This window comes from Zingiber officinale, chromosome 9B (assembly GCF_018446385.1).
Source record: "Zingiber officinale cultivar Zhangliang chromosome 9B, Zo_v1.1, whole genome shotgun sequence".
In the NCBI taxonomy this organism is placed as follows: Eukaryota; Viridiplantae; Streptophyta; class Magnoliopsida; order Zingiberales; family Zingiberaceae; genus Zingiber; species Zingiber officinale.
In genome coordinates, this window is record NC_056003.1 from 10,623,840 (window position 1) to 10,638,119 (window position 14,280).

A 14,280-nucleotide genomic window follows, 5' to 3' on the forward strand; every position below is an offset into this window, starting at 1 on the left:
TTTTTATTATTTTTATTTTTATTTTTATTTTTTCTATTTTAAAAATTTTATGGTGAATTGGTCTGAAAGTAAGCTTGTTAGTAACCGGCCCAACCTTTTTATCATTGGCCCAATGATATTTTAACTTGGGATAGCTGCATTTTATTCTAACAAAGAACAGCACGCAGCGACTGTGTCAGGGGCAGAGAGATGACTGGAGACGGAAGCGGGAGATCTGCGCGGCTGCTACTCCTCCTTCTCTCCGTCTCTCTGAATCTAATTACGGGTACAGTTCTTCGCAACACCCAAATATTTCCTTCTTTTGATGCCTGTCAACCCGTTATTTTAGTGCAAGATGTGATCCTTTTTGTATCCGCCATTGTGCTGGTCTCCCTCGATTTCGTTCGCCCTAGATCTGACCGGTGATCGGTTTGTGACATTCAGTTGATTTTGGCTCGAACGAACCTCGATTTATGGTTCTTGATCTCGGTGTGTTTTGTGCCAGGTTGATGGAATAAAACGAGATCTTTTTGGTAGAACTGGATCTGTTTCTCTTACTTAGAATTTTTCTGGAATTTCAAGTTTCCGTTCATGATTCATGGGTTATCTTCGTTACTAAGGTTAGCAGTGAGGTTTTTCATTTGATTCTTCGAGGGCTAAAAGATTAGTTCGGTTAGTTGTTCTTGGTTAGACAAATCTATGAACAACTATCTTTTTCTATAAGATCCGAGCGTATGGAGGGAGAAATTTCTTGACGGCTGCTTTGTATTCAGATTGAGAAAAATTCTCCTTTTTAATAATGAAAGAAAAATCTGGTGTAGGAGATTACTGTGGACTTTCTAATTCCTGAATGTTGAGAACTTCTATTTGTTGGATTAAGTATTTTCATAATTTCATTTGGTGATGATATTTATCTTGTATGTCATCAACAAAGTTTCAAAATTAGGTGAAAAATCTGGAAACTTTATTTTGTTATTTCATTCCTAGAGACTTTTGAGCTATTTGATATCTGGAAACTTTATTGAGTTATTTCATTTGTCACACTTGATTGACTTCCTTATGACTTATTTTTGATAAGTGAGGTATTTCAAGTATGTATAATATAGTTATCGGCTATATGATATTCCTGTTTATCTCATTACCAATGTTTTTCATTCTGAATAGTAGTTCGTTCTTCGTAGGTTTATCTGAGAATCCATCACCTTCTAAGGATTCAACAACAGCTAGCAATCACTCTAGTTCTGGTCACAAAACTGGGCTCAAGGTTCTCCTTGCATGCGTTGGAGTTGCTATTCTTTTAGTACTGTCCTTTTTCTTATTCAAGATGTGGCAGAAGAGAAAGAGGGAGGAGCAACATGCTCGCTTGTTGAAGCTGTTTGAAGAGGATAATGAGCTTGAAGTTGAACTTGGTCTTCGGGATTGAAATTTTGTTTCCACTTGACAGTGTGACTCTTCTTTCTGAGGTACTGGATGTTCATATTTTCAAAAAGATTAACTTTTGAGGATAATACTAGTCTTACTCTTTATTTATTGATAACACCTCTGGTATTTAAGATATTAAAAACAATTCTCATGAATTTGAAAAACAGTGATAGCTTATATACAATTTATTCTGACAACCCTTGTTGCAGAGGATGTAAATTGAATAAGAAATTAGTCTCTAGTTTTGTACAATCTTGGTACTGCAGAGATTAATGAATTGGGTCTGAGATGATGCTCTCTGTTGAAGAATGCAAGATAATGGTGCTTCAGTTTGAAGAGAAATAAATAAGGCATACATAGTGGCATCTCAACAGATGCCATAATACTTTTATAGATTTTCTATGCAATATTGTAGAGGAATTTGCATTTTGCTTTATCTCTCTCTTAAGCCAAAAGCATTAGGATGTGTTTGGTTTGCGCGTTTTTCATTTTTATTTTCTAAAAAATGCGCGTTTTCTAAAAAATAGAAAATGACTTTTAGACATTCTCTATTTTTTTAGAAAATGCTATCTATTTTTTTTAGAAAATAGACATGGAAAATGCAAATCAAATACTATTTTTCAGAAACATGCGTTTTTCAAAAAATGAAAATGAAAAATGCGTAAACCAAACGCACCTTAATATTTTGCATAAAGCAAACTTGAATCTCCACACTCATCCAACACAGTACACACTAATGAATATTGTTCAATTTTACATGTTAGAGGTGCAAGATCCTCAAGTATCAATAGAAGGAAAATATACAATTCCTAGAACAAGTGATAGAAGTTAAAGTATGGAAAACAAAGCATATTTAAAGAAAGGATAGGAGTACAAATATTAGGAGAAATACATAGCAACTCAAATACGACATTGGATAAGATGACATTAAAGTTGAAAATGATAGCCACGAGACAAGAGTGTACTCGATGAGTCAAAAAGACGTCAACCATAAGTAAATAATCTTGGTAGTGGAACGAGAAAATATAAGAGAAAGTGAAGGAAAAATAAACAACCTATAAGTTATTATACACTTGTAAGCACGAGGAAAATTTTAAAAAGTATGCAGTAGTAAAGAAAGAGGCCAAGAAAGTGGTGAGTGAAGCCGAGAATGAAATTTTAGAATGTTTATATTGACAATCAGATACAAAAGGGGAAAAGGGAACCAAGAGTGTACTCGATCTATCAAAAGGACATCCACCACCAAGTAAAGAATAAAGTATAAGAGAAAATGAAGGAAAAATGAACAACCTCTAAATTAAAAAGTATGCATGAGGAAAATTTTAAAACGTATGCAGTACTCAAGAAAGAGGCAAAGAAAGCGGTGAGTGAAGCTGAGAATGAAATTTTAGAATGTTTATATTGACAACGGGGTACAAAAGGGAAAAGGGACGTTTATAGAATAACTAAAACGAGAGAGAGAAAGATAAGAAATCTTATCTAAATAAGATGCATTAAAGATGAATGTAATATAAGGTATTAAGTAAATGATGAGGAAATAAAAGAGCGATAGAAGAGGTATTTTCATCAATTTTTGAAGGAAGATTTAGGTGATCAACTTAACTTAGGTAATTTAAGTAGGTTAAAAAAGTATACAAATTTAAATTTTTGTTGTAAAATGCAAACTTCAAAAGTAGAAGAGGCTTAAAATCGGATGGAAAATGAAAAAGTAGTTGGGTCGGATGATATTTCGATAAAGTATAGAAGTACTTAGGGAAGCAAAGTATTGACTTACAAAGTTATTTAACTTGATATTGACAATGAAAAAATATTTGATAGGGTAAGTTTTCTAGTTCCCTTATATAAAAATTAAAGGAGACGTATAAAATTGTACGAATTATAGGGGTATTAAGTTATTTAATCATACAATAAAACCTTAGAAAAGAGTAATAAAAAAAAGACTAAGGAAGAAGAGTATAGTGATCGAAAATCAATTTAAATTCATACTTGGAAGGTCAATAATAGAAGTTATATATTTTCTCAAGCAATTAATTGAAAATTATTGAGAACACAAGCAAAATTTACACATGATATTTTTTGACCTAAAAAAAGCGTATGATAGAGTCCTAAAGGAAACTATATGGAGAATTTTATAAAAGAAAGACATTAACATATTGTATATTGAAATGATTAAGGATATGAGTAATCTCACTTTGTCACCCTGTGCTAATTTTATTGAGTACTATACCGTGCCATTATTTAGTACACTTTGGCACACGTAAGATAAATTCAAGTAACATCAGTTATTTTTAAATCTTATCCTTCAAAATTCTAATTCAATTTTTTTTGTTTCTCTATTCTTATTTTTAAATTAAACAAATAGAAGTTTAAAAAGTAGTAAAATGGATTCTTTTGTGAGTGAGAGGGCTGAGAACAACTTATCATCTACAATAACTTAGAACAACTCTACACAACTTGCAAACATCCTAGTGAAGCAGCTTCTTCAAGCTCCACAATGACTCTGCCACGGATCATGACGACTCGTGAAACAATTTTGCAAATATTGCACAACTTGTGCAACAGCTTTGCTTGGATTAACTGCTTTGTGGACAACTCTGTGAGGACCACACAAGCTCAACAAGTATTGTCTTCAAATCACAAATAACTCTACAAGGCTGAAGCACCAAACTTCTGTCAACTAAGGAACAAAACCATAAGATAGCTCCAAAACTGTAGTTGTCTCTTCTTCTTCTTATTATTATTTTCCTGTTTTTTTCCTTCATCCCCTTCCTCCATATGTGATTTTCCAGCGGCATAATGTGTTGGCACTCCAACGTGATTCCAAAACTGTTTAGTTTTGGCATCAAAACCCTGGTTTATAACATGATTGTAAACCATGTTTTTAACTATGGTATAGGTTCCTCAATCAATACTAGGTTACAATGCTGCTCGGATGCTTTACCATCCTTTCCTGGCCAGTTTGTGCTGGAGATACATGGCAGAATGGGCAAACTGTGCGTTCATTATGAGAAGAGTTGTCAATTGGATCATGTGCCAAGGAATGCATCAAAGTTTGTTTTTTTACTGCTTATCTTTCTTGGTAACATGCTTTTTGTGTTGACTAGTAGACGTATTAGTTATTACTAAGCATTGACATGCTTTCTCTGAGGACTGTAACAAAATGAATTTATTTCCTTGTTAATGAATGCAAGGCTTGGAGTACATGAGATTTTCATTGCATCTATCACCTCCTTTCGTTTCTGGAATGGTAGTTAAATCTCAGGAGGTATATTCATGTTCTGTCTTGCATTGCAGGCTAGATGAGAGTTGGGCACCTGAAGGTTCTACGAATGTAAGACAGCTGTACCTTGATCGAAAACTGTAATTAGTGTATTCTATCAAAAGAAGTTTGTGGTTAGTGTTAACAGACTCATATTTCTGTTTCCTTGCCGAAGTAAAGGATTTGGGTAGTGTACAAATCATTTATCAATTTTTTTTCCTTCACATATTCGATCATCATTTGCCACTCTGCAGAAAATGTGAAACAAATTTCTTAGCATTTCTAGTAGAGTTTTTCTTTGTTAAATGCAGTTTAGAAGCCAAGCACATCGAGATCTATGAAAATGAGGAAAGTCTGGTTGCATGGATACCGGAGAAATTATGTCATCTGTTCTACTTATTCAAGAATATAATTTTATGTCGTGTGTGGTCGTGGAATAGAATCGTTGAGATTACAATATCTAGTTCCAAAATTCAGTTTGTTATTATTAACGTGCAATGTCCGTTTATTAAATCCAATGAGAAAATCCTTCGTGATAAAGTGAAATCAATATACTCGTGTAATGGCTATTATAAAATAAATGCGCTCATAAGGGTATTTCTCATTGGGACTATTTAACTTATCTGGACTAAATTTTTATGAAAAAAAAAACTTTTGTATTTTTCTTCATTCATCAATAATTTTTTTTTTAAAAAATACCTATATTTTTTAGAAAGAAGGAAAAGGTACTGAAATGTGTCTTATTTAAAAGTACGGAGGTAAATAAATTAAATCGCTCATGAGTTATTTGAAATTTGATTTAATAAAAGTTTATTTAGTTCGTTTAATAAGACTCGTTAAGATAAAAAAATTAAGCTCAAGTTTCACAATATTTGACTCGTTAACTCATGAACATATTCGTTAAGTTTATGAATCAACTTTTAATTAATAAAATTATAATTTTGATATTAAATTTATACATTTTATATTCTACTTATGAAATATATAGATAAATATATTAAATTTATTTATCAGAATAAAATTATAAATTTTAATAAGGGTATTATAATTTTCTCTAAATATATAATTTAATTTTTAATGAATATTTAAATTTACAAATTATGTTTATTAAACTCGTTTAAACTCAATAAAAGTTTGAATAAACTCATGAGTCATGAATATATTCGTTAAATAAAGTTCGAGTTCGGTTCAATTATAAACGAGCTAAATTTAAATATTCAAGAGTTTGACTCGGCTCAACTTGATTACACCTTTATTTAAAAAGAATAAATAAAAATAATAATTTAAGTATTTATCCTCTTCCTTTAGTTAGACAATAAGAAAAGAAAGAAAAGATAAATGTCCACTTTATCTAGATTTAATTATAACTTACAATTATATACTTCACAAAATTTTAAACAAGATATTAAAAAAAATGAAAAAGTTTTGGGTTTTTTTACAGGACTCAACCTATGTAGTCACGTGCACAACACGTGCTGATCCCCACAAAGCATCAGTGGCTTCAATTTTTACCTGCCGAAGAAGAAAGGAGAAAGGATCCGAAGCCGAAGCAGCAGCCATGATGATGGAGACGATGAATAGAGCTCTCGAGAAAGCGAAGATGCTTGTTGGAATGGAGCCCGACGAGGAATCCATAGCCCAAGAAACACAGTCCTCTTCCTTCTTCGACGATTTCGATCGCAACTGCACCCTCTCGACCAAGCAGGTTCTTTCATAACGCCTCTTTATCGGAAGAGAAATTCTTCTGTATCTCCATGGACTTTCACTTTTTGGTGAAGCTCTTAGGGTTTTATCATCACTGTTAATCTTCCATCAAAAGATTCGGTTTCTGTGCTCATTTCTGGATCCAGTTGGGAATCGCACAGATCTAACTTCTATCACGGTTGAAACTCTTTTGTTACGATGCAATTGGGAGTTTTACAACTAAAAATTCTTGTTTTCTATGCATGTAGATATTCACAGTTTTGGCGACTTAGATTCTGTTCAGTAGGTCACTAGGTCATTCTCATTGCTTTAGTTTATCGTAAAAGTGCATTGGGAAGTGCTTCAGAGATCATAGATGCATTTTTTTAGTTGCTGTTTTAGTCTATCTTTATACAGATAGATCGTGATAATCCTCTTATTAAAATTTCCAATTTGTAAATTAGACCTTCAAATTTACTTACATTTTCTGGATATTCTTTGTATCTAGTTGTAGGGAGTTGCCGACAGCTTGTCAGAAAATTTTGTTAGGTGCTATTTTTCTGTCAGATGGCATCCTTTCTTAGTTGTTGAGATGATTTTTCATTTAGATTTTAAAAACGTTGATAATGATCGTTGGATTAACTCACTGGAATTTGCATCTAAAGGTTTTTATGATAGGCACAACGACTAATATTTGACTATTTCTCATTGCTCAGAGATTATATGGTTTTGCTATTTGCTTATCCTCTGGCCTAGCATGTACAATCATGGTAAGCAACTAATCTTTCTTCTTCTTTTTTCATACTCATATTTGCATCATTTATTGTTTAGATCAATGCTTTCTGAAAAGGTCTGGGATAATATGCTACTTGCTCGCTGCTTGAAAGGTTGAGATTATGTTAATTATATAATGCCTTGTGATTCTTAAAATATTTTTTGAATTATACTATTTGAACTTTTCTGTCTTGCTCGTCATCAACTAATCATATTTACTAGATTACTATTCATTCTCACTGTTTACATCCATATGCTATTTCTGGAGAGAGCGATAGACAGAAGCATGTCACATTTTCACATTAATCTACATATCAACAAGGAAAAATCATGGAATAAAAAAGTCAATTAGATCTAGAAGTGAATGTAAAGTCTATTAGATAAACCAATAATCAATGGACAAAGGCTATTCAAATCTGGATGTAGTGTTCTTCCCTTCTGGTAGATTAAGATAGGAAGAAGGATAGACTAGCGAAATAAGGTCTCACATTTCTAATCTTTTGTCTCTCACAAAGTAACACTCAAATTCAGGATAATCCATTTGATACTCTTCATGAATGGGAAACAAAGTTTATATATGGACCGGGGGCATGAATGTAAGATTTTTGCACCTAACGCAATGCAATCCAACATAACAAACTAAGGCTTTTGGATGTCTTGGAAGACTCAGCTGGCTGTAGGTCCAGCTGATCAGACAGCTGGCGACCAGTCAATCATGCTCTATATTAGGTTCTCTAGTTTGACTTTTGGTTTGTCATCACTCTCATTGATTCCTTTCGACCCTAATTACAACCGTTATATAATAAAATGATGATTTGCCATATGAAACCATGTATGACAAATTAATGACATCAACAAACACCAATCTTAAATGCATATTGTAAGAAATACAGCTAAAACAATATCAAGCTGCATACATGCAATTTAATGTGTGTGTTTGTGAGAGAGATAATTAATCGACTCCATTGCATTTCAACTCTAACTATCAAGTGATTTACATGTCTACTTGTCTCTCCAAACTAGGGTGTGTAACCCTTTTTGATTGAGGCTTCTGAATTTGACTTGATCCTGGATCCCTATGAGGGAGCACTTTGAAAATATTTTCTCTTATGGACTAGCAATTGTTAACTAAGTTTTGTTGTCTCTTTTCTTTTTCAAACCATTCTTCTACCATGTTGCAAGATGATATATTATGATAGTTTCAATTATGAGAATAAATAAGAATACTTGTCAAAAGCATAAAATCCTCTTTACAATGGCGCATATTATGGAAAATAAACAAATTTAATTCACAAACAACAATGAATCATTTAATTACAAGAAAACTCCATGGAAATAATTTGCATAGATAAGCTTCATAAGTCATTTTTTGTTTCTAAGTGATACCTTTGGTAATGACTTTACCCTAGATCAACAGGCCATACCTTCGTAGCCCCACTCCATACTAGCATTGAATAGGGAGCCATCAAATACACCAGCATGTGTTCTAAGACCTCAGACTAAGTCGGCACATCGACACTTTTGGAATCCTGCAAGTGAATGCCAACCATGATAAGGATGTTTAGTTTCTTGAGCTCTCCATTTCGAGCTCGCCTATGTGAATTCCCCAAGCTCCATGAGCTCTGAGTTTTGGCCACACCTGTGGCCCATCTACAGGTCTTCTCAAGACAACTACTACAGCTTGCACATTTATTGGCTAGAAGTAGACGTTGTTGGGGTTTCAAGGTTGCAAACATAGTCCCATATTGAAAACACATGAGAAAGATCATGGGTTTATAAGAGAAAGATATCTCCATTGGCATGAGGCCTTTTGGGTAGAGCCCAAGAGCAAAATCATGAGGGCTTAGGCCCAAAGTGGACAATATCATGTCATTGTGGAGATATCTAAATTCTTTTCGATCCAACAATTGGTGTCAGAGCCCGGACTGCCAGAAGGTTTAACCGCCGACTGTGCACAAGAGCTATGGTCTGATTGAGTCATGTGGGTACAATATTGACCTCGAACAAAGAAAAGTGGAGGCTCCTATGTTCGGATCAAGAGGACCAGACACTAGGCAATGAAGTCCTAGTAGGTCGGGTGGACCGAGGGGCAGGAAGACCTGGTGGGTCGAGGATCGGACGTGGGAAGCCTATGGTCCTTTGTTTGAGGGGGGCATTGTTGGGGTTTCAAGGTTGCAAATATAGTCCCATATTGAAAACACATGGGAAAGATCATGGGTTTATAAGAGAAAAGATATCTCCATTGGCATGAGGCCTTTTGGGGAGAGCCCAAGAGCAAAACCATGAGGGCTTAGGCCCAAAGTGGACAATATCATGCAATTGTGGAGATATTTAAATTTTTTTCGATCCTACAAATGTAGTCCACAATCCCCACATGGTCCCCACAATCATCAATGACCAGCAATGGTCAAGCCGTTGACATCAATGAGGCAACTACAATTAATGGTTAGCTAGCCTGGATTAATGGTTGAATGGTTCCTAGAGATCATGGTCATGATCTCTGCAAGTAACTCCCAATCTCATGCATATAAATACCAAGGTTTGTTGGTATTTAGCCGGGGTCTCTTCTAACTTTCCAATAGATATACTCTCTGCCATTTGTCACTATACCTCTAGTGACTTAAACACAGAGGGGCTTTGTCGGACAACTCCAGCATCTTTTAACGTGTGCTCTAGTGTTTGCAGGTCAAGCCGTTGCCGAGCAAGCTGAGCAGGCCAAATCACACCTCCACCTTAGCATCCAACTCATTGGCATTTTTTCACAGCATCAGTAATAATTACGAAAAATTTGAATACGTAAAAAATTCACTTAATGAAAAAATCACCATGAAATTATATTATTAATTCGTTAACACCAATTAATCAATTATCTTTTGAGTGCATACTCAATTCTTATTTGAAAAAAAATCTTCTTTATTGGAAGAAGAAATATAAACAAATTCAGAAAGTAAAGCAAAATCAATGTAGGCAAAGCCGCAAAGGCTTGCAAAAGCCATGATTATGATATCTCAATTGCAAGTGGTAACTTAGTGAATATCAATAACTCTGCATGCTATGTGTACGTGCTGTCTTAGTGCATATTAATCTAGTAAAAGTTTTAATTCTTCTGATATACTCATAACATCTCTCAACATGTTACAATTTTTTGTCTTTTCATACAGACTTTTTGATTTATATCTTTTTCATTTATGATTTTGTCTTGGCTCATTTTCGCTTCTCCTAATATTTTGGCAGTCAATGCTTGTTTTTTTCAACCCAATCAAATTTGGCATAACATTCACCTTTGGGAATTTCCTTGCAATTGGAAGGTTTGCGCACATACCCTGAAGTTAAGATATGATTCTACTATTCTTATGTATAGTCATGTACATTGGTTTGTTGTGTCATATTAAAGAAATTTCTTATTTCATAGATTTAGCCTTTGTCTGAATGAATGAGAACCATGACCTTTATGCACCTATACTGAATGATATTCCTTATAAATGGGTTTCCTTTTGCTCAGGTTGCATTTTTTGCTGTCTGACTCTGGTATAGTACAGTAGAAGAAGCATTTTCTAGGATTAAAGCCTTATCCACACTAACAAGCCAATGTGTCTACACTTCTTGATTTTTCTTGATGATTTGGAGAAGACCTTATATTTTATTTGCCATTTGAACTCTTCTTCTATAATTTATACGAGTGTATCATATGGTACTACTACATTATAGAATTTCACGAGTAAATCGTTCTAATGATGTGGAATTGGGCATTGCTTCTGATTGCTTTGTAAGATAACGTTTCTGTGTTCTACATTTTTAAAATTTTCTCTGGATCAATTTACTTGAGTTTGTATGACCGACCATTTGCCTTTTTTATTAAGTATGACCTTGATTCTTTTTTTAAAAAAAAATAAATAAATAAATTTCTTAAGTTTTTTCTGAAATCAAATCCACTTTCATTTGGCAGCACAGCATTTCTTATAGGCCCCAAACGACAGATCGACATGATGCTTGATCCTGTCCGTATATATGCAACTTCCATATACATAGCAAGTATGATAATAGCATTATTTTCTGCTTTTTATGTGAGTATACTTCAACTCGTTTGTGGATTGAACTACTATTTTTTTTCTTGTTTTAACATGCAAATATTTGTCCAGCTTATATTTCATTATTAACTAAAAAACAGGTCCACAATAAGCTCTTAACACTTCTCGCCATTATACTAGAGTTTGGTGCTCTCATCTGGTAAGTTGTTAGTTGAATATAGTCTTAGTAATTGTCCAACTACTTTGTTATCTACTTGTTCAAATCTGCAAAAATATATTGGATACAACTTGTGCTGCTAAAGCATATACATACATTCTTTGGTGTCAAATCAAGCAAATCTTTGTTACTGTCTTACTGACCTAACAGCATTTTAAATGGAAATGCCCATCTGTGATTGTGCTAGCTTAGGCACCAAGTGACTTTGCTTATATGAACAAACTTTGACTGAAATTCTATGATCTATGAACCGACAAACTATACTCAAATTTGGGGAAATTTCCCTTACTGTAATAAAAATATCTAGGCATCTTTATTATCTAGTTATTAATCTCTAAAAGCCTATGAGCAAGCTAAAACTCTAGCACAATAATATCTCTACTTTATACTTCACTCTTTATTTACTTTCTGGTACTAGATTAACCCAACTCTTAAATTGACCAAGCTACTCACAACAAAGGTTAGCTCATTTTGAGTATTTACTTAGTGGCAAATCTCATCAAACAAGTTTGGTTATGATGCTTGGGTTGGGAAGACATGTCATACTAAAATGATAACTTCTCAAATGATTTTTGATAATATCTAGCAACAAGTTTGCATAATATTGGATGATCATTTGGAGATCAGACGAACCCCTTTGCCAATTAACTCCTAATGTTTGCCTTCTTTGTATTATAAAATGTTTAGCTATTCTTTTTTTGAAGGGGAGATTTGACGTAACGGTAAAGTTATTGTTTTGTGACCTAAAGGTCACGAGTTCGAATATGGAAACAGTCTCTTGCAAAAAACAGGATAAGACTATGTATAATGGATCCTTCCCTGAGACTTCGAATGGCGGAAGCTTCGTGCACCAGGCTGCCCTTTATTCTTTTAATATAACTGGCTTCTTACATTTACATCATAGTTCTGTTGATTGCTGAGTGTTGCAATAGCACAGTTTTAATGCATAAACAGTCATAAATGTAATGTTATGTGTTCAATCCCTACTTATTGATTAGTCCCAATTATATGAAAAGTCCAAATCTTGGTCTTTTCCCTCTTAGTTCCTGTATTTGTTTGATTTTCCAGGTACAGCCTTAGTTATATTCCTTTTGCAAGATCAGCTGTTTCAAAAGTTATGGTTTCCTGCTTCGATACTGAGTTCTGAGTGATGGATCTGTCTCCTTCAAAAGAAAGTTCATTGATTTTTTGGTGGTGAATGTCTTTCGCATGTGTTGCTGATCGCTGACCGGATGACTGAACTGGTGAAAATTTACCGTGGGCAAAAAACTCTTGATATTAGTTATTCTTTTCACTTTTCAGTCAGCTGTTGTATATTTTCCAGTTTATTCTTCTACTTTTAGTGATCGACATTAGCACGAACAATTGTCTGTGGTTTGATTCAAAACAGATGCGTATAAATCTATATTTGTCTTGTATGCTGTGGCTGGAATTTGCATACTAGTTAGTAGTGGCACACACTTTTCCATTAAAGTTTCAACTTGAGTCTTGATGCGCGACAAGTTGAAATGAATGCGTCCCTGCGTTTGATGATCATGTCTAAACAGATTTCTGCACAAAGAAAACTGTTGTTGATTTACAAGTTGTTTGATTAGGATGCAATTATAGGTTGAACTAGGTAACACTGAGTCTGGATTCATCGATTCCGTCTTACGGAAGTTTTCCATCTGTTATCAATATAAATTGGGAAGTGTTCGTGGCGTGTGGTTTAGAAGCTTAGCATTTCATGGCTGCATGCTCTATTTGAAAGAAAAATCCTTGTAAATGTGTCATAGTTGGGGGTCAAAATTATAAATGCATGGGAGGATACAATTATAATAAGAGAAAATTTACATGCAGTCCTCAATCACAAACAAAACTTTGCATATAGTCTCATTGTCAAAAATCTTTGTTTCCACTCCCTAACCAAAGATAATGAATATCAATTTACTTAATTATCCTTTATATTTTTTAGGTATAAAAAGTCAAAAATAAGTATATTTTTTTTTAAATTTAATACATTAAATTAGAATTTAGTATATTTTCTATCAAATTGAGCATAACTCTTTTTCCACCTCAATTGGATAAAAAAATATACTATATTCTATTTAAATAGTGCTCAATTGGATGGAAAATATACTAGATTCTCTTTAAATGATGTTAAATTTAGGAGGAATTATATTAAGCGAGAAAAAAATCATGCTCAATTTTTCACTCCCTAATAAATATAATATATACCAATTTACCTAATTACCTCTCATTTTTTTTAGGTATAAAATGTCCAAAATGAGTATAATTTCTCTTAATTTTAACACATTAAATTAGAATCTAGTATATTTTCTATCAAATTGAGTACGCCTCTTTTCTCATCTCAATTGAATAAAAATATACTAGATTCTTTTTAAATAGTACTAAATTAAATTAAAAATATATTAAATTCCCTTTAAATAGTGCTCAATTGAATGAAAAATATATTAAATTATTTTTAAATAGTATTGAATTTAGGAGAAATTATTAAACGGGAAAAACATGATGCTCAATTTGATAAAAAAAAATATATACTCGATTCTAATTTAAAGTGCTAAATTTAAAAAAAAATTATACTCATTTTTTTGATTTTTTTTTATACTGAAAAATATGAGGGACAATTAGGTAATAATATTTACACGAGGAAGTTGAAGAAATAAAATTTTATATGCATGGAGTGAAAATAATTTTTTTTTTGTTGAAGATGAGAACTATATGTAAAGTTAAAGTTTCATTTAGGTTCTCTAATTTACCATTATAACAAAGGAGAGTAAAATCCCATAAATAAATTTTAAAAAGCAATAATTTTACGAAGCTCAACTCCAGCTGCTTCCGCAACCTTTCTGCATCAATTTGGCATGCCACTTGGGAGTTTTCCCAGGACCAACTTCTTGATTTAACAATGCTCGTAG

The 14,280-nt window shown here is 33.3% G+C and overlaps 2 protein-coding genes across 3 annotated transcripts; both read left to right on the plus strand.

Moving 5' to 3' along the window:
• The first annotated feature begins 115 nt into the window (after positions 1-115).
• LOC122023481 lies at positions 116-4,884 on the plus strand. 2 transcript variants are annotated; one of them, XM_042581605.1, is made up of 4 exons: positions 116-265; positions 1,161-1,243; positions 1,313-1,442; positions 4,696-4,884. In XM_042581605.1, the coding sequence occupies exons 1-3, from the start codon at positions 190-192 to the stop codon at positions 1,400-1,402; spliced, it is 249 nt and encodes an 82-aa protein (XP_042437539.1). In that variant the 5' UTR covers positions 116-189; the 3' UTR covers positions 1,403-1,442; positions 4,696-4,884. The 2 variants fall into 2 exon arrangements, with proteins under 2 accessions (XP_042437539.1, XP_042437538.1); XM_042581604.1 differs by having other exon boundaries at positions 1,161-1,442.
• Positions 4,885-6,153: 1,269 nt separating this feature from the next.
• LOC122024262 (vesicle transport protein SFT2B-like) lies at positions 6,154-12,780 on the plus strand. The gene is made up of 6 exons (XM_042582840.1): positions 6,154-6,365; positions 7,060-7,113; positions 10,352-10,425; positions 11,064-11,181; positions 11,286-11,344; positions 12,431-12,780. Exons 1-6 carry the CDS (start codon positions 6,219-6,221, stop codon positions 12,507-12,509), a joined length of 531 nt encoding a protein of 176 aa, XP_042438774.1. The 5' UTR covers positions 6,154-6,218; the 3' UTR covers positions 12,510-12,780.
• The last annotated feature ends 1,500 nt before the right edge of the window (positions 12,781-14,280 follow it).